The sequence below is a fragment of the Leptonotus elevatus genome, chromosome 2 (genome assembly GCF_054856555.1).
Source record: "Leptonotus elevatus isolate MCC_2025b chromosome 2, RoL_Lele_1.0, whole genome shotgun sequence".
Lineage (NCBI taxonomy): Eukaryota > Metazoa > Chordata > Actinopteri > Syngnathiformes > Syngnathidae > Leptonotus > Leptonotus elevatus.
This window is the reverse complement of record NC_141240.1, coordinates 5,964,108-5,984,439: the sequence shown is the minus strand read 5'-3', so window position 1 is coordinate 5,984,439 and position 20,332 is coordinate 5,964,108. Positions and strand designations below refer to the sequence as shown.

General features: G+C 44.0%; 1 protein-coding gene across 1 annotated transcript; it reads left to right on the top strand.

Moving 5' to 3' along the window:
* The first annotated feature begins 1,902 nt into the window (after nt 1-1,902).
* Nucleotides 1,903-18,654, top strand: adamts5 (ADAM metallopeptidase with thrombospondin type 1 motif, 5 (aggrecanase-2)). Its single transcript, XM_086069652.1, has 8 exons — nt 1,903-3,227; nt 10,230-10,362; nt 10,586-10,753; nt 12,662-12,945; nt 13,031-13,214; nt 13,301-13,476; nt 13,566-13,741; nt 15,752-18,654. The coding sequence occupies exons 1-8, from the start codon at nt 2,121-2,123 to the stop codon at nt 16,428-16,430; spliced, it is 2,907 nt and encodes a 968-aa protein (XP_085925778.1). The 5' UTR covers nt 1,903-2,120; the 3' UTR covers nt 16,431-18,654.
* The last annotated feature ends 1,678 nt before the right edge of the window (nt 18,655-20,332 follow it).

The following is a 20,332-nucleotide window of genomic DNA, read 5'->3' as shown; positions in this document are numbered from 1 at the left end:
TGAATGTTCTATGTGCCCCAATGAGTGTAAACATGGCATTCTGATTAATATTGTGTTTACTAAGCAGCAAAAACCACCTGTTTTACCCCATCTTAGCGGGCGGCCATTTTGCCACTTGCTGTCAACTGATGACATCACACTTGCTCAAGTAACGATCAATCAAGGCTCAAATGTTTTCTGAGTTTTTTCATGTGACATCTGCAAGCTGAATTTGGCATTGATCATTACCAGCAAGTGGCAAAATGGCCGCCCCTAAGACATATATGAATGGACTGTCTATAGACCCCTTGTGGTTGCCACTGTTACTGACAACTTATGCCATTTTAGTTACTGAAAACACTGCTATCCGTGCATGTTTTATGCTTGGATCGCTGTATAGAGTAATGAGGGCCTCTCAAAGCGCAAACTTCCGACCATTCAGATTACATGATCTCAATATCGTGAATTGTGACTGAGAGAGGTTAGGTTTACATTTCGTAGCAAATTTTTTCCTAATGGGCTTCACTTTCACTTGCTTGATGATGGTTCTGACAACATGATGCCGACAAATCTTTGAGTAGAACCTGGAGATATACCTTATAAGAGAAAATTAAGTATTTTTCTTAGCGATGAAATGTACATGTAGCGCTTCTCCCAGACTTTTTGCTACAACCGTGTCATACATGGTGGCATTTTCACCTACGAGGCAGAAAATAATGTGAAAACACCGCAGAGAAATCAATGTATTCAAGTTAGGCGAGCTTAGTGAGTGGCAACGAAAGATGGCCAGCACTTCTCAATGGCGAGTCCATTAATATATAAGCCCATGATAAAAACAGGTGGATTGTGCTGCTTAATTCATATTCCACAAGCGCAATAATAATCATAATACTTTGTTTAGACTAATGGGGCTATGTAGAACATATTGTAAAGAATTTTTTGGGGTTGACTTCCCCTTTTAATAGCTCATATAAAATTAAATAGGTCTTGATTTGGGAGTACCCGCTAGGGGTATTTTGGCATGCCACAGACATGTTATTGAGACACCTGAGAACTGCTTCAAATTGTAAAAAAAAAAAATTTTTTAAACACAACAACTTTATTTCTCCTTTAAAGTGCTCAAGAGAAGCCACTCTCAAGTTCTTGTGAGTGTGTGACCTGAGCTCTATTGAGGCATGTCTAGCTAATGCTTTCGACCACAACACGTCTAGCATAGCCTCAGCCATTTCCCTAATTCAGCCCATTTCCAGGCGCCGTCACACACCTGCACAAGCCACACACAAACACACACCTGTTTAGTCACATTCTCCAGTGCAACAGGATGGCACCTACTGAATGCACACTCACATATTTCCTCCCTCTCTGACAACAGCCTATGCCGTTAACATCTCCCACGGGAACAATAACTTCTTATTCATGGGACAACCATAAATTATCTATTGCCGTTTGCTGAAACTCGCCACTTAAATCCTATTGGAACAGCTTCAATTATTTAAAGAGTCAAGCTGCAAATGCTAAAAATAACAGGGACATTTTTATTTAGCTGAGTTAAAACAGTGTTGAGATGGCTTTTTTGCTGTGTGCAATGATGCCATTGCACCCAACACAGGTGGTAATAACATTTATTTATCAGTTCTAGTTTGTCAAGTCATGTGGTGGGTGATTCTTGTGCCGTAAGGATTTCTTTGGCTCTCGATACTGTGGGGGACACTTGAAGCATAGGACTTTTCTCCTCCAGTGGAAGCATTGTTCAGGTTCCTCTTCCCTCTCTCGCTCTCTCTCCTCCCAGCACTTGAGTGATTTGAGGAAGAGAGCTAGAGCGAAGGGGGGTGGAGGTGGAGGGGTGGAGGTGGAGGGGTGGTGATTGAGCGCAAAGGGGGCAGGACTTTTCCTCTCTGGGTCCTATTAAGAGCAAACTTTGTGATTTTGTTCTCCAAGTTCAGCCCAGACTGCACAGTTTCTCTGCTACGCCTTTCCCCCCATCCCTGCTGCTCCTTTCAATGCTATTTTGTTTACGCCGTTTTACATGACATGGCAGGATGCGCTTTTTGGACCAACAAATAAGTTGTCTCCTTAGCTCGTCCGGGGTTCGTTTGTATGGTTTGGACATCGTATAGCGTCTAGATGCTGCACTGTGAACAATGGTGAGGCTCCTTGGCGCTGCGGCCGGCGGCATGCTTTGGTTCCGTCTACTGTTGCTGTTTGTGCTGCTGGAGTTGGAACCTGGTGCCGGGGTCTCCGTTTTCCAGGGTTTCTATCTCCCACCTGCGAACGGCTCGCTGCTCTCGCCAGCCAGGAGGACAGATGGAGTCGTGCGGACTATTGACCGGATTTACAACGGAGGGGGGAAGGCGGGGTATCTTATCTACCTGGATGGGAGCCGCTTTCAACTCGACATGGAGCGTGATGAGTCTGTGCTGTCGCATCACTTCAGCCCTCAGTATGTCCTCGCCATGATGGGAGGTAGCTCGGACCCTTTGCAGCGGGATTGCGTGTATCGCGGAACGGTAAACACCAACCCGGAATCCCTGGCCGTCTTCAACCTCTGCGGCGGAGGTCTGGAAGGCTTCTTCGCCGTGCACGGTGTGCGCTACGCGGTCACGCCTATCGTCCGGGCCAAGGGACACGAACACGACCCGCGCGCTCTGCAGGACAAGGACGCGGAACACGCTCTCCACGCGTTCACGCGCGAGAGCTTCACTTTCGAAGCCGCGCGCGACGGACGCGAGAGCTGTGGGACGCGCGACGGGCGCAGAGGGCGCAGGGACGCGGCGGGGAAAAGTCGGCGCAAGAGCCGCGAGGCGAGAACGAAGCCGGACAGACAGCAGCTTTCTATGGATGATGTGGGCGCGCACGGGCGGGGCTGGTGGAGCCGGCTCGTTGGAACTGCATCTGCGGCGTTGGAATTCCACATGCGGCGCAAGAGGTCGGTCTCTCGCGCCAGACACGTGGAGCTTCTTTTGGTGGCGGATGAGACCATGACCAAGAAGTACGGCAAGGACTTAAACCACTATCTCCTAACGCTGGCCTCCATTGCGTCCAAGCTATACGGGCACGCCAGTATCGAGAACCCCATCCGGCTGTCCGTGGTTAAAATCACCACTGTCACCGACAAAGACAAAGGGCTGGAAGTGTCCAAGAACGCGGCGGCAACTCTCAAAAGCTTCTGCAAGTGGCAGAACCAGCAAAACCCGCTGGACGACGACCACCAACACCACCACGATGCGGCCATCCTCTTCACTAGGCAGGTAAACAAACTTCCGTCGCTGGGCTTCCCGTCCCGAGGCGCCGGGTGCTTGTCCTCCCGCCCGCACAGCAGCTTAGAGCCCAGGTGCGATGCCAAGGGAAAGGAGTGACGCCATCGCTTGTTTTGATTTCGATGGCGGGCAGCTGCTTCTCTTTGCCCACTGGGTGACACGGTGCACATTTAAGCACACATGAAAGTTGCTGACATGTCTCGTTAGTTTCCTCGTGAGTCAATGCGTGAAGGACACACATGGAGACCAAAGGTAGTGGCCATGTTGACTGAGCTGTCTGTTTTGTTGACCCTTTGAATCCCAGTCTGGAGAATCTGATTCCCACATGCCTCAGCACCCATTTCTGTCATCCTCCATGTGCTGAATTTTGTGTGCTTAACGCTGCTCAGCATCTGTGAAACAGCCATAAAAGCTGTATTTCCTGCGTGTGGTGTTTTTCTGGGCAGACTCTTCTGTCTCCAGCCTGCCCTCCCAGTCCCCTGACAGCCTACAAGCCTCAGAGGCTGAGAGCCGAGGCTTTTGCTAGCATGCTTTGCAGAGAAATTCTTCCCAGGAATTTTAAAATTAGTACCCCAGAAACATACCTAAAACATCCAGTGTGACTTAATAAGGCAGTCTCCCAAGCCTTGTATTATCCTCCCATCACTCCAGTCTGCACATTTTTCTTGGTTACTTTTACAGAATCTGTCAGCTGAGCCTGTCAGAAAAACAAACACAGGCTGTATGGAGACCACACTAATTTAGCCTTTCTTTCACCCAACTTCTCTCTGCCTTACTTCAGACTCCCTCCTTCCCTATACTGCCTGCACCACAGCCACACCTTTCTGCTCTTCAAGCAAGCATCCGGAGTATTACTTTGGATCTGTAAAGGCTTCACGTGTCGGTTTGGTGCCGTCATTCATTGGCAGCGGTGTCAAAAGGAGTTGGCAAAGAGTCCCAGTCCCCGCGTGCCAACCACCTACAAACCTTGTTGACACTCCACCTGCCTGGGCAAGCCCACAGAGGAGGCTGGTTTGGATTCTGCAGGTGGCGGCTCTCAGTCAGTCAATGCATCCATTAATAGCAATACCATGCGACTTATCATATGAATCCAGATGTTATTAGAGCCCCTGATGTTCTACATTCTGCCTGAGATGACGTGTTCACCAGAATTCCACTCCCCATCACTGTTTCCTGTGAAACTAACAAAGTCTATAATCAGTCTCCTCCCTAAAAATATAATTTCATTCTCATATTGCTTACTTCAATTGCAAAAATGTACTTTTTTCTAAAAAAAAAATTTATTATGGCTTTTCATTTTTATCATCCAAAATAAGTAATAATGGCCTGAATGTCTCCATCTAGCCCATGTGTGGATGTTAACTCTTTAACCTAACACTACACTTCTCTGCAACCTTTTCAATGACTTCATACATGAACTGAAAGAAGCAGGCAAACCCTAACCTGCCCTGCAACCCAGAAAATTAATCGAATTATCGGCCACATGTCATTCGGACAGTAGCTAAGTATAATGTCTGGGTTTTCATGACCCCATTTTTAGGTCATGCCCTTCATAAGCCCATAAAAGCAGTCGTCAGTTTACTTTAATTTTGACCCCTGACCTGTTTGGCTCTTAAAGCCCATCCTCAAGATTCTTGGCGGTGTCTTAAGCACTAAAATTGCCATCACTTTAACCTGTCAGTCAACATGATGGGCAGACCTGCACATCTAAACACTGCAGGAAAGTAGTGAGTGAAACAGGAATGCACAAACACAAGGTTACTGTTTCCCTTGAAAGAGCACTGCCAGGAAATAACTGGGTTTGGCTCAGGTGTCTTGCACCCAGCTGCATTGTGGGTGAAAAAAGAAATCAAAGAAATTCAGCATGTGAGACAAGGATATTTGAACCATTTCTCAATAGTCTGTCTGGCCATTTCATTTTCCTTGAGATTTTTTTCTGTGCTGTCATGTACTTTTTCAAGCATGGTTTTTCAAAAATGGTGAGTAAAACAGAGGTTTGCTTTACATTTGAAAGAATACAATAACATTCCGTCAGGAGGCAGCACAGTGGTCTGGGTGGCACATCTGCTTCACAGTTCTAACATTCCTCTTGTGAATCTCGGCTCCGGCCTTTGTCTGTGGTGTTTGCATTTCCACCTGAATTGTAAAGAGATACTTGACTCATTGAGCCAATTTCAGCAGCAAAAGGTTAAAGGGACAGTAATGTGAAAAATCTACTTCTTTGAGTTTTTAACCATGTTAAAATGCTAATTTGTCACCAAAAACATGACCGAAGTGGTGTTTTCCTCCATTTGCCCCTCTATGAGAAATTCTAGGTAATTCTGGTCTCCAAGCACCAGCCCCTCCCAACCTCAGAAAACGAGCGGATGCTCACAGTATGACGTCATCAGTTGCGGACCCACCCCCGCACCGCCTCTGCGGACTAAACGCACGGCCACTTTCTCTGAGCCCTCCATGCTCGCAGGATAGTGAGAAAAGTAGCCTTTATCAGTAAACATTCTGTCCAAATGAATTCAAAGCAATCAATTATCCTTCACATTTGCAATGCCAAAGTGCAATGATAATTGTCCGTCTTAAAATCTCTGAAAAGGTTGTGGCTGACATTTGTGTAAACTTTTTTCACTCTTGAACCTACCTGAACGAATGGTGTAGTGTTTAGCGCGCTCGCCATGTAAGCAGCAGGTCCCCAATTTGCGACCCACTGAGGTTGTTGTTTTCCTTCTTCTTTCCGCTCTCTTTTCCCCTCTTCTCCCCGCCTCCTCCACTACAATATCAAGGAGCTGTTTTGTTTCAAATGTTTATTGAAGAATTGATGGCTTGCGTGGCCATTCAGAGGAGTGCTCGAAGGCAGCTCTCCAGCAGCAGCTGGCTCGGACGAGAAGGGGCGCGGCAACCACACGGGGAGAGGCGGGGTTTTACTGAACCGGCGTTTTACTTCCGCGTTAGAAAAATAACCAGCAAAACACCTAATATTTCATAAATACATTACATTGCCATGATGTCAAAGGTAAGGTTGAATCATTATATGTTTATAGTTAACTGTGGAAGGGCTAAAAATACTGTGATGTAATCCCTTTAATATATTGTCCAGAATGAATTTGATAACTTCATTATTTTTCATGTACAATTAATACCTTTAAAAATATATTTTCCCCACTTGCTGTTGACTGAAGATGACATCACCGGTGCTGAGGAAATAGGTAATGACCAATCACGGCTCAGATGTTTTCTGGGTTTGGTCAGCAACCTGAGCCATGATTGGTCGTTAGCTGTTTCCTCAGCACATGTCATCTTCAGTTGACAGCAAGTGGAAAAATGTGTTTTTAAAGGTATAAATTGTTCATGAAAAGTAATGACGTTATCACATTATGTATAGACAAAATATTATCTTCTTTCTGTGAAAATGGCTCAATGAGTCAAATATCCATTTAAAAACATTCCTTTTAAAAACAGGAAAATTATGTGCATAAAGTAGACTAAATTGCACATATAGTAGCTATTTGTACACTGCTATTGTCTGTCGACCTGTACAGGGTGTAACCCGCTTCTCGCCCAAAGTCAGTTGTGATAAGCATCACAAAAGTAACTGATGGATGGCTATCACATCAATGAGCGCAAATCAGACTGAGCTGAACAAGCATGAAGCAGCCATTGTGGCTGAGACCTTCAAACAGCGCAGTTTTCTGAATGGATGCGGCAGGGGAGGCCAAAGCTGTATGACACCAGTTCGGTGTAAAAGCTTCAAGCACTGTGCCCCCAGAGGAGTGCAGACGTTGCCCCTGTTTTCTTTCACATATCACTCTGATATTTGGATGGTCATTGCCTCAGGTGCTTGCAATGATCCTGAGACAGGTCAAAGTCTGGTCAGTTTCTACATGTTATCTCAAGAGTCAAAAACAAACCCAAACATTTGGGAACTATTTGGGATTAACGGTGGCCCGGCAGTCGATGCAAAATGACAGTATGATGTTGTGGGATGCCCTGGGTGCATACCATTCCTTAAATGCACAAAATCCTGCCCTGCTCGGCACATGTCTGCTGACTTTGTCCACATAGTTTTGTCACTTAACCTTTTACATGGAATTTACACGTGTGGCGGCGACTCCTCCCTTTCCTGTGCACTTGACAAACCCACAACCCACCGCATCCATAAGTTTTTGTCTACATCATAGTGTACATTTCCCAGCTCTTGCCGCCGTCGCAGACAGCCCTTCTATTTGTTTTAGCTTTTCTTGATATTTCACACGTTATACTTCGTCTGGCATCTGTTGACGACCTGCAGACAGCCCCTGGGGCCCACAGCCTCGACCCTGGCCAGCGGGCACGCCGCATGGGCCTCACCCTCAGCTCACCTTGATGCATTAGTGAATTCTGGCGATTCTTCTTTCAAAAACTCATACTGGCACTCGACTATCTTATTGCATCCTTATATCTAGTTAATAAATAATAATAATGCATCGGATTTATATAGCGCTTTTCTAGACACTCAAAGACGCTTTACAAGGGAATGGATACATTATTCATTCATTCACACATTCACACATTCACACTGTGGTGGAGGTAAGCTACTAAAGTAGCCCCAGCTGCCCTGGGGCTGGCTGACGGAAGCATGGCTACCAGTGTGTGCCTACGGCCTCTCCGACCACCACCAAACATTCGCACCTTCCATACACTAGTGTGAGTAGCACTGGAGGCAATGTGTGTGAAGTGCCTTGCCCAAGGATACGACACATGACTTGGGCAGAGCGGGGATCGAACAGCTGACCTTCTGGTTACTGAACGACCGTTTCTACACCCTGAGCCACAGCGCCAACGTTATAGGCGTAGTCAACCTAATTTTTTTCTTTTCTATATGTTCTATGTGGCCCCACTAGTCTAATCATGAAATTATGATTAATATTGGGCATGTGGAATATAAACAAAGCAGTAAAATCCACCCGGTTTTACCCATCTCAGGGGAAGGCCATTTCATTCATTCATTTTATTTGTTCATTTATTTCAGGCAGCAATCAACATCAACAATATATAAATGTTTCCAAACTACTCAACTAAAATCTGGCCTGAAAATGAGTGGGCGGTAGAAAAACGTATTAAGTCCCACCCCCAATCTCATTAATATTAAGCTTTGAAAACAAATTTAGCTACTTTTCTACAAGCTTGCTGTAACCAACAGCAGTTTTCATGAACACGGAAAAACTGTTTGTTTTCAAATAAGACAAACAGAACAGATGTTGTTGTCGCCTGAAAATGACATCACAGTTTCTCAGAGGTCAGATATTGACCAATCACGGGCCACGGCTCACCCATTTTCTGAGTTTGATCATGTGATGTTCGCAAGCTGTGCTGTGATTGGCACCTGAGATAATGACCAATCACGACTCACTTGTTTTCTGAGTTTGATCATGTGATGTTCGCTAGCTGTACTGTGATTGGTACCTGAACCCAGAGCAACTGTGATGTCATTTTCAATCGACAGCATTTGGTAAAATGGTTGCCCCCCTCAGATAGATAAAAACGATGGATTTTTCTGCTTAACATATATTCCACAAACACAGTATTAATTTGAATGTCGTGTTTAGACTAGTGAGAGGGCATACAACATATTGTAAAGAGAATTTTTGGGTTGACTTAAAACCTTCGCTGAGGAAGTTATTGTTTCCTCACTTCTTTACTACTTCTCCACTACGACTTCCACTTTAAGTGCTCCATTTTCTGCACATACATTGTTGTACAGATCCAAATAGTTAAAGTTCAACTTTGGTGGTGGTCTCCCCTCCATGAGTCATGACATCAGATGTGTAGTGTGTTTTCAGGGTGAGCTAAACTAGCTTAGTCAGACTTTTAACATGTGTGTCTGGTTGGCTGTTTGTTTAACTCAAATCTTGGCGAAGACCAGTCAAGCTCTCACGCATCTGCACACAACCCGCCTGACTTTCGCATCCAGCCTGCCACCTGTTCCCCTTTTATTTCTGCCAATACCCCAATTACTCTATGGCACCCCCCACCCCACCCAGTTCCTCGCATTAATTTCCGGCATCTCTCCATTCCCATTCTTTGGTCAATTTCCTTTGATTTGTTTCTCTTTTATGACCATCTTTCTTCTCTCCCTAGTGTATTTTGAAATGAAAACCAATGTTTGGAGTAAAAACAAGCACACTTTCTATTTTTCTTCTTTTGATCTACTCTTAGCTCTGAAAACACGAGCTTTCACACCATGGTCTTGGATGGGTTTGGTGAAGAAACAAATACAAAAGAAATGGGGTGAAAGAGTGTAAGAAACTTTCTATACACTCCCACTGTGAGACTCAAAACCAACATTGTGCTTGTCTGCACATAAAGAGAGCAGAGGGCACTCGGTGGGCAGAGTTTCCCTTCATTGGCCATGTGTGTGTTCAGCAGTTACTTGTCAAACACGGTCACTATTTTGCCATATTGCACATGTTCATCCTGTTTGTTTCCTGTAAGTACATGTACTGTATTTATGTGCATGAACAGGAGTGATGTACATCTATGTGTGCACTGTGCAGTGGTCCCACCCAGTCAGTCAATGTGAGTGCAAAACACAAGGCAGTTTGTTCCTAACTGGTCCACCCGGAATGGGTAAACACCCTCCCCGTAGAGCCTCTCCCTCGCTACCCAGCAGGCCTGTCAGCGCCACTTAATATGATGGTTCATCTTCACGGGACACGCATGTGTTTTTTGTTCCACTTTTTGCGCACATGCACGGATGTTTGTCCACATACGTTCATGTTTGTTGGCATACGTTCATGTCACTTGATCTCTGACATGATTGGGCGGGAAGGTTAACCGATTGATCGGTGCGTTCGGCGATCCGTGGCAAGACACCCTGAGGGCTCGTCTGCATGCATGTGCGAAAATCGTTTTCATGCACTACTGTGGGTTTAGCAAATGGTGGTGGAAGAAACAGTGAAGGGAAACAGTAACTAGCAAGTCCTCGGGCTGATTTAAAGTCTTTGCATTGCCTCTTTGCAGGACCTCTGCGGCCATCACTCCTGTGACACCCTGGGAATGGCAGACGTTGGCACTATCTGCTCTCCAGAGAGAAGCTGTGCTGTCATTGAGGATGACGGGCTTCACGCCGCGTTCACAGTGGCGCACGAGATCGGTAAGCATGGATACACTTGTTGAGGCGTAAACAGAGATACAGACAAGCTTGGGCTGGCTCATCTGTCAGCACCTCTGTGGTTGTTGAACCTCACGTGAGCATTACCCGAGTGCTTATTGTGTTTTCTATTCTCATTCTTGCTGCAAGTGCAAACCTGTGCCATCATTTCTCGCCTTCATTGGCCGTACATAACATTTAAATTCCTTCCCCCTGTCTGCCTCAGGCCATTTGCTCGGCTTGTCCCATGACGATTCCAAATTCTGCGAGGAGCGTTTTGGTGTAAACAGCGACAAGAGGCTCATGTCCTCCATCCTCACCTCCATTGACGCGTCCAAACCTTGGAGCCGCTGTACCTCGGCCACCATCACAGACTTCTTTGACGATGGCAATGGTGAGGGTTTTACAGCATCTTCTCGAGTGAACAGAAGCAAACATATGGGATTACTTTGAAAGTTAAAACTCCTAGGAGCCTATAAAATATTTATTCTCTTTCTACAACTTGCATCCATGTGAATTCCCACTGTGGCCTATCTATCACTGAGCAAGGAATGTGTTTGTACACAGTAAATTATGTCGAGTAAATTTGACTCTAGAGTAAATTTGACTCTATTTAGGGTGGTACCAAATAGACTCCGTTTTAGAGTAATATTTACACTTGGAAGAGAGTAAAATTAAAAAAAAATGGGGGAAAAAACATCACTCAAGGGTTGAGAAACAAACTCATGACCTTCAGCTTGGGAGACTGCCACACTACCACCTGAGGTATGCCCCTCCTACTGTTAGCTTATATCCAAGAGGATACCAAAAACATTGGCCGTTTCTCAATATCAAGAACACAGAGTACGTTCTTGTGACGCAATGAGTAGTGTCTTGGTAAGCCCGGTAAGCACGCATATCTCGCTGGCGTATTTCCGTAATTCATTGCAGTTTTATCATGTGACTTGATGAATTTGTACTACTATGTTGATGTTTCAAAATGTGTTTGTACAACATACATCGGTTAAAAACCTTACTTACGTCCTTGTGATTTTGTGAGACGTCATCAATGGCGGCCCAAGTACTGTTCCAATCGAAAGCATGCGTAAGCCAAGGCCACACGGATTTCCTGGATATCGTTCTTTTTGCTAGCTTAAACCAAGGATGCATCAGTTGTTGCTTGGTGAAGGCTTGGCTGGGAAAATATCCCAAGATACATTTCGTACTTCAAGGAACGAATGGCAGCGGAGGATCATCGCGTTTGTCTTCTTTAATTTCCTGCAGACTAGGCACGGCATGTGCATTGCTGCCCCCTACCAGCATCACGTTAGTAAGTACAGTATTCCTCCCCTTTTATGATCATAAATAATAATAAATATTTAACGTGTAAAGTACAACTTTATTAAATCTAGTCCTTTCTTTACACAACTTAGTGTAACAACTGCAAATTACAATATTATATATATATATATATATATATATATATATATATAGAAAGAGAGAGAGAAATAGATAGATAGATAGATAGATAGATAGATAGATAGATAGATAGATAGATAGATAGATAGATAGATAGATAGATAGATAGATAGATAGATAGATAGATAGATAGATAGATAGATAGATAGATAGATATAAAAAAAACTGTTTCAAGAGAATCAGAACGAAACCTGCAACTCACATCGATGTCTTTCCAGAACCTTTTTCTTTTCCCAATATAATCCTAAATTGGATAAATCCCATGTATAATTTCAATCTTTAATATATTACTCGTATTTATATTACACCTAGTCACGTGGTACACAGTTACGGCAATGCGTCAGAGCTACGAAGCTCGCAGTAAGAATAACATCTGGGTATTCCGTCCGTTTTTTGCTCAACATTTTGCGTGCTTGCAATTGGAACAGTACTTGGGCCGCGACTGATGACATTTCAAGACATCACAACGACGTAAGTACGGACAAGAATGCATATTGGAAACAACCATTTAGTTATACTAACACACAGCAGGAGCTGCGTGGCGCAGGGAGTCTGTCTCCCAAGATGAAGTTATGGGTTTGTTTCTCAACCCTTGAATGACTTTTATTTATTTATTTCAATTCTTTATTTTACTCTTTTCCAAGTGTAAATATTAGTCTAAAACTGAATCTATTTGATCCCACTCTAAATGGAGTAAAATTTACTCTACAGAATTTACTGTGCAGCACAACCAAAGATCATATAATCACCATGGCCACAAAATATAGTGTGAAGACATTTTGACCGAACACCAAGGTAATGTTCCACCAGCATCATCTTATGCTTGACACTTTCCCCATTGCAGCCGAGTGTCTCCTCGACTTGCCCCGTCAGCCCCTGTTGGGTCCCGAAGAGCTCCCGGGTCAGAGCTATGACGCCGTGCGCCAGTGCCGCCTGGCTTTCGGGCCAGAATACACCGTGTGCCCTGGTATGGACGTGTGCTCTCGGCTGTGGTGCGCAGTGATTCGCCAGGGTCAAATGGTGTGTCTGACCAAGAAGTTGCCAGCTGTGGAGGGAACACCCTGCGGCAAGGGACGCATCTGCCTGCAGGGCAAGTGTGTGGACAAAACGCGCAAGCGACATTACTCGGTAGGAGGTTACTCCATTTGAAACGTTCCAGGGAAGCGGTGAAAGTTTGATCAGACTGACCTTTCTGCTCTCCTCTGTGCTCCAGTCATCCAATCATGGCAGCTGGAGCTCTTGGGGTTCTTGGGGGTCATGTACCAGAACATGTGGTGGTGGAGTGCAATTCGCCCAGCGGCTGTGCAACAACCCTCCACCGCGGAACAACGGGCGTTACTGCACTGGGAAGAGAGCCATCTACCGGTCCTGCAATGTTACACCATGCCCACCATCAAGTAAGTCCACCATCATGTACAGTATTTGTATAGGTTGTAACCACAATACAATAATAAATGTTTCTTTTCATGCTGTTATCCTTTAGATAAGAGTTTCCGGCAGGAGCAATGTGAGGTGCGTAATGGCCCTCAGACAGATCCTAAAGGGGTGAAAACCTTTGTTGAGTGGGTGCCCAAATATGCTGGCGTTCTCCCGAAAGATGTGTGCAAGCTCACCTGCAGAGCAAAAGGAACCGGTTACTATGTGGTGTTCTCGCACAGGGTGAGCTACTGGCAAAAAACATTGTGCTGGGACCTATTAGTAAAACCTCACATTTTTAGGAAGATGTTGAAGAAAGTCTCTGTTTTCAGGTGATAGATGGGACGGAATGTCGACCTTATAGCAGCTCAGTCTGTGTGAAGGGGAAGTGCGTGCGAACAGGCTGCGACGGCATTATAGGCTCCAAACTTCAGTTTGACAAGTGTGGAATATGTGGAGGCGACAGCACAGGATGCATCCGGGTTGTGGGAAACTTCACCAAGAAAAGGTACGAAAAAAGGAAACTCCCAACTCGTGGCAAAAACATCTACTTTTGTATACATGCTTGTATAGAGTTATTACATCTCAGTTGAGCAGATGTGTGAGAACCTTAACATGGTATAGAGTCGACCTGGTGTAAGAAATACGCACAGGGAGGCATGTTCGGGGGGTGTAATACGGTATTCAATTGCCCACATCACATGTGTAGTCGACTACATCATATGCAAGGGGAGATCTTACAGTTTACCAAGCCCTTGGGTTATGTAAACATATGAGCGCACTGTATGGTGAGAAAAAGGCTTAATGTCCATAAAATCCAAAATACTGTGGCAATTGTTGTGATATTTTCAGAAGTTGAAGTTGACATGAGTAGCAATGTGCATGCAAATTTTGGTGACAATACATAGCAGTTTTGTATCATTAAGCCACAATTAGTTTTTGTACATTTACAGTTGTGCTCATAAGTTTACATACCCCAAGGGTATGTAAATTTTCAGCCACAACTGTATAATTGCACTTCGTGCATGCCAATCTCATCTCTCAAAGCCCACCAAGTGCATTTGATTCTGCAATGTCAAGCATGGTGTGAGCTCCGACAGCTCTGATTTTATTGCAAATGAGAGATGCTACTATGATTGGCTGGGAAGGAGTCCCGAATAAACTCGAATCACTTCATAGTCCAACATATGACAAATAAAATGTTATTAAAATAATAAATGGTAAATGGAGTGCACTTAAATAGCACTTTGTCTTCATATGTTTATTAAGCCTGAGATCACATTCAAACAGTTCATTCAAACAAATTGAGTTGTCGAAGCATACATTGGCAGTAGAGAGAGAGAGAAAGGTTTTCAAATAAATTATTTAAACTCCAGGACCTCGCGTCGCCACCCTGGCAAGCAGGAGATGTCGTTTTGTCTTTGGTAACATTTTAAATCCATCCGCGTTATGTGTACTAGCTTGTTGTAGCTTCGTCTTTGCTAATGCTACTGCTAAGTGAGTTCATCTCCAAGGTCTGCCCGCGTCCACGTTTGCAAACTCCCTTTCCCTCCCTTTCCCTGTTGCTAAGTGCATTGTAGCGAACGGTAGTGTCTGGATCAATTATTGCACACTTTGTGCTATAAAACCGGAGTAAATAGTCCTCGTGGCTACATGTTTTAGCTTGCATCCTTGGTACACTAACTAGTGGTGAACATCATAGATATATTAGCAATAGAGCTGGCTGAGTGTGAGATGTATTGAACTCTATGCAGTCAGCCGCTTACTTGAAAATGGACGTGAAAAGCTTTCTTCTTTTGAAGGACAGTGTAGCATTTCAAAATGTCTGGTGCAGCTTGGCTTTTGTTGACATTTGAACTAACAACCGGGAAGAAAAAAAGCCCCGATAGCACCGCTCGATCCAGTCACTATTTAACGGCGTAGGCTATGTTATTTTCTCTCCTCCTGCTCTTCCAGGTACACGCCTGTAGCAGTATAGACACATTGTTTTTGAAAATGCAACAACTGGCGTTTCCACAAATCCGTAACTGTTAAACTGTCAAAAGTGCACTCGAGCTAAGTAGTGCCATGCGAATACCGGTTCCGGTGACGTCACACCATTTGATCCGAGTCTGCAAATTATGATTCAAGTATTAATTTGCCATGCCCACTCGAATGAATGACCGAATTACCACCCATTTGTGCACAGCTCTACTGTAGTTCCATCCCACAACAGTGCACAGTGGTGTACACGCTAAAGTCACCTGCGCAAAGGAATCCAATTATGGTTTCACAAATGAGTAAAGGGCAAACATAAACATGTAAAAAGATATTCAAGTCATCAAAAGAAGAACATGTGGTTGGCTTAAAAAAAATGCATAGAAATTAGACAAATAAATTGTCATGGAAAAGCAAAAGTTGTCTGCTGACTTACATACGCTTGCCAGTTTTGTGTTTCTAATACCATGACTATCATCTGTGTAGTAATAACTGCTTCCGGCTTAGCTAACCAAATCTCTACTTTCACTCTGACAAACAGTAAAGGCTACACTGATGTAGTGAAGATTCCTGCAGGCTCCACCCACATCAAGGTTCGTCAGCACAAGGCAAAAGAGCAGACCCGCTACACCGCCTACCTCGCACTTCGGAGACCCAGTGGAGATTACCTCCTCAATGGCAAGTTTATGATCTCCACCTCCGAGACTATCATTCCGCTCAACGGCTCTGTGCTTAACTACAGTGGCTGGAGTCAAAGGGATGAGTGGCTCCACAGCATGGGGCCTGGGGCCCTTCAAGAAGCCTTGGTAGTCCAGATCCTTGCGACAGATGCTAAAAAGCCCCTGGATGTTCGTTACAGCTTCTTCATGCCACGCCGGACAACTCCACAGCAGCCACAACTGCTTGGCCCAAGTTTGAATTTGGCCCATTTGCAGGGCTCCACAGTGGACACAACCAAAACCAGCACCAGTAGAGCTACTACATCCTCTCCCGCTCCCACTATCCTGGTTCCTGCGCCAACTACGGCTTCCAGTCTGTCTACACCACCGCCCGGACCCCAATGGGTGACAGGAGTATGGATGAGCTGCTCCAGGACTTGTGACACCGGTTGGCAGAGCAGGACAGTTCAGTGTAAGGACCAGGGCGGGAAGCTGTCCAAGGGATGTTTGCTGAATTCCCGACCCTCCGCTTTCAAACACTGTCTTGTGAGAAAATGTTAAACTGGCAGGAGGAGGGGAACAAGACTTCATAGTATCAAGTGCTGCATGGTGGAATATGGACCAATGAATTTATGACATAATCTAGAACCTTAATCAGGATTGTGAATGTTGGACCACGTCTCGCAGACTCTGCTTGAAGAATGTCTCAGAATCACACTTGCAGAGTTAAGCGAGGACCCGTTTTTTGTTTTTTAAGTCAAGGACTTGTGTTGCATGTTGGTGACTCAACTTTGTTTCGGCATCCAAAACGTATTTTATCTTATTGTTGTGTCTTTGTGCGTGTGTGTGTGTGTGTCTAAGATCTATGTCCTCCTAAATAAGGGTGACACACGTCATTTGCCCTCCAGCTTACTTCATAGAGATCCTGACGTTGACATCACGTGTCCCTAAATGGCCATCAGCGCAGCCATTTTGGCAGCATAGAAAACGCGTCTGCCACTTTGAGTAAACAGCAAACGCCACATTATAACAATGATTGGCAGCTGTTGTGGACCAGCTGCCACAACGAGAAGAGGCAAAAAAAAGGATTGAGCATGCTACAGGCTACTAAAAGATGAACCAATGCGTAGCCAATGTTGCACTTTGTACATGGTGGCTAAATCAGCAGATGCTAACTGCTACCACACGCAAAACGTGGGGAAAATAAGCTGTTTCGTTCATTTGTTCGGTTTAATAGATATTACACAGTTTAATTTAACTGACCAACACCATAAAGAAGACTTACGGTATAAATGATAGTGGCCACCGCCGATTTAGCAGCTGCTAAGTTGCTAATGTACATAAATAACACTGCAACACTTGCATAAACAGTCCATTTCGATGGCATTTTGAGCACACTTAAAGGGGAAATAAACCCGGATTGTACAAACTTGTAAATCCTTTGTATGATTAGATTTGAAAGCACTCACCGGCAAGAGAGGAGGTAATTCCACATAGCAGCGTCGCCGAGGTGAAAAAAAAGCACTCCTGACACTTCATTGGCAATCTAAACATGTCCACATCGCGCATGTATATCATGTCCTTTTCATCAAAGTGACTGTCAATGCTCTTGGGCGGAAAATTGACAGATAAATGTTAGCTTTAGCCTTCCTCGCTGCCATTAACGCTGCACCGCTACTTTTCCTGCCGCAGGGGCCCGGGAGGCATGTTCAGAGAAAAATCACGTGACGTCAGGATCTCTATTGCTTTGACCGTCCAGCTAAGCAGGGATGGGGGCAGACGTTGACCAACAATGGATGGGGAAACCCAGACATTCGGCGTTTAAATGGTGCTTTTCAGTCTGTCCATTCTGCACAATACTACAAAAAGTAGGGAAAACGGCTATACTGAGGTCGAGACTTGCTCAGGATCTCAAAGTTCTTTCAACTTCCACAACTCAGGAAGAATGTTCTTCCTTACGACACAAGTGTTGATTGCGCTAATCCCCTGCACATGCTAAAAAACACAAGAGTGTCCTTGCCAAGTAAGCTGTCAGAGGGGTAACGTAATCAGGACTCCATGACTGTCCTTAAGATTCACATTCTTGGAGGTTAAAGACGCATCGCTTATTTTGCTTCATTTTTGAAGTGTGTGTGACTGCGCGGGTATGTGTCCGTGCGTGTAGATGTATTGCGAGTGGAAGTAAAAATGCAAACAAAGACAATACACTGGGAAATTTCCATTGGTGTGCACTGCCTTAAGCGGGGAACACACACACTGATAATCTGACCGAATATTTTCCACACTTCTAATCAAAGTCAGTGGTCAGTGGACAAATGGTTTTATGTGTGGTGTGCTGTGTTGGTTATTTCAAGTATGGCACACACACGAAGACACACATGGTGATTTCAAAATCAGTACTGTATGTGTGTACCCCGCTTTACACGTTGCAATATAACAACTCAATGTAAACCTTTTTGAACAGTGGATGATTACAATGTATGTGTTAGTATTCCAAGCGATTTGCAGAGCCATATGCACATCTGTACACCTCATTGAAACACACACTTTCTTCCGTTGAGGAAAGCCCTCTCGCTGAACAGCAAAAACGGCACTGAGCTTGTAATTTATTGTTTGTACAACTGCTATGTGTGAATAACAAAGCAACGAGATGAGGTTTATTTATTGTAGTAATTTTGTATCAGATTACTATTTAACTTAGATCTATGCAGAATCCTCACTGTAAGGATATAGTGTTTCTTTTCTAGTTGTGTGATGTACATAAAATATCTATATTTAAACATCCCATTGTCTGTCATTTTCTCTGTTATTTATCAACACAAACACTTGATTGAATAAGACAAAATCCACTCTTTTTACTCTTAAGAACTGATAGTAAAACACATTTGTTTGTGACACTTCCCATGTAAGCTACTACCAATCCAAGTATGTCCCAAATGGACTCGAGAAGTACATGTTAAAGATGACTGTGCATACACACAGCAAACTACAAAATTATATTTGGTATTTTGCATTACTTGTTGTAGTCTCCATTATAGGAAACACTCTGAGCCTCCAAATAACAAACAACGCTTGCCTGCCAGCACAGTGGTCCAGTAGCATATGTCTGCTTCACAGTCGAGAATTCCCAGGTTTAGATCTCGGCTCAAACTTAAACTTCCTTTTACTGTACATTCCAAAACACGCATGTTAGATTCTAGGAAGACTAACTTGAACCTGTGACCTGCTGGCAACCAGAGCAGAATATACCCAACATCTCGCCTAAAATCAGCTGAGACAAGTTCCAGCTCAGCAATGACTAAAATGTAGGACGAGCGCTATAAATCGTAGATAGATGGCAATTGTGGTAAACATGGTGGTCTAGATTAGTGATTTGATATCCGACTAGTACGCCATGTGAGATCATCAGAAGTGCGCATGAAATTATCCAATAGGTTCCGTAAATTATTATGTGCTATTATACTACAAATAATGTATCAACATTCATTTGGCTATGCGCTTCATACAACAGAACAATCTTGCATAAATTACCTGGAAACGATACTTGAGTAAATGAACAAGTATCTTCACAAAAGACCTTGTTGAATAAACTTGTGAAAGTCTTGCAAGTATATAGCATTTTGTCGCTGCTATGTGAAAAACATGAGTGCATGTTACCATTTATGTCCATTTTCGTCTCTTTTTTTTAAACATTATTTACATTTTTGTTTTTGGGATACAACTGAATGCAGACATCCCAACGTTTTATTTTTTTTTTATGGAAAAAAATTGTCATAAGTGTTTTTCACATAGCAGCGATGATTTGCTACTTGGGTATCAAAAGTCATTATCTAACATTAAATGTACTGGAGTAAAAGTATTTTTAGTCAGTAATTAGAATTGTTATTATGTCCTCATTCAAATTTGATTTCATGTATTCCATTTAGTTTGGTGGTGTACATGAGTTGAAGATCTGCAAGTTCGCACATGAGCAAAGTTAGCAAATGGCCATACCAGGGTTCAGATCCAGAAAGTAAAAACCCTGCCACAGATTGGCTATAGCCACAGGTGCTTCTACTCAGCTGGCAGGTAAACGAGCTCATCTACGCCTGTTGACTAGAACCTAAAGCCAAATTATTTCACGGTTTTTACTTTCTGTACCTGGATTATTCAACCATGGGCATAACACAATACAGACGTCTGTTGGTTGACCTTAAACTAGAAGGAGTGACACACACACACACACACACACCCACACACAGACAGACACACACGAAAGGGCCTCTTTGAAAAGTCAAATCTCCTAACCTTTATACCACATTTCCTTAACTTTTTGTGGGAAATGCCATTTGGTCGAGGGGAGATGAACAGCTGCCTCCTTTCAAACACAAGAAAAGACAACACAGTTTAAAATTAATTTGACTCAATTTTTCCTAACCAACATAATCACGTCATGACGAGTATTTCTGATGCAAGTCTGCAGC

Bases quoted from the DNA above. Each gene is read 5' to 3' on its own strand.
- adamts5 (XM_086069652.1), top strand. From the start codon at position 2,121: ATGGTGAGGCTCCTTGGCGCTGCGGCCGGCGGCATGCTTTGGTTCCGT. The intron at 13,215-13,300 runs GTAAGTCCACCA...GTTATCCTTTAG, and splicing joins TACACCATGCCCACCATCAA to ATAAGAGTTTCCGGCAGGAG. The intron at 13,477-13,565 runs GTGAGCTACTGG...CTCTGTTTTCAG, and splicing joins ATGTGGTGTTCTCGCACAGG to GTGATAGATGGGACGGAATG.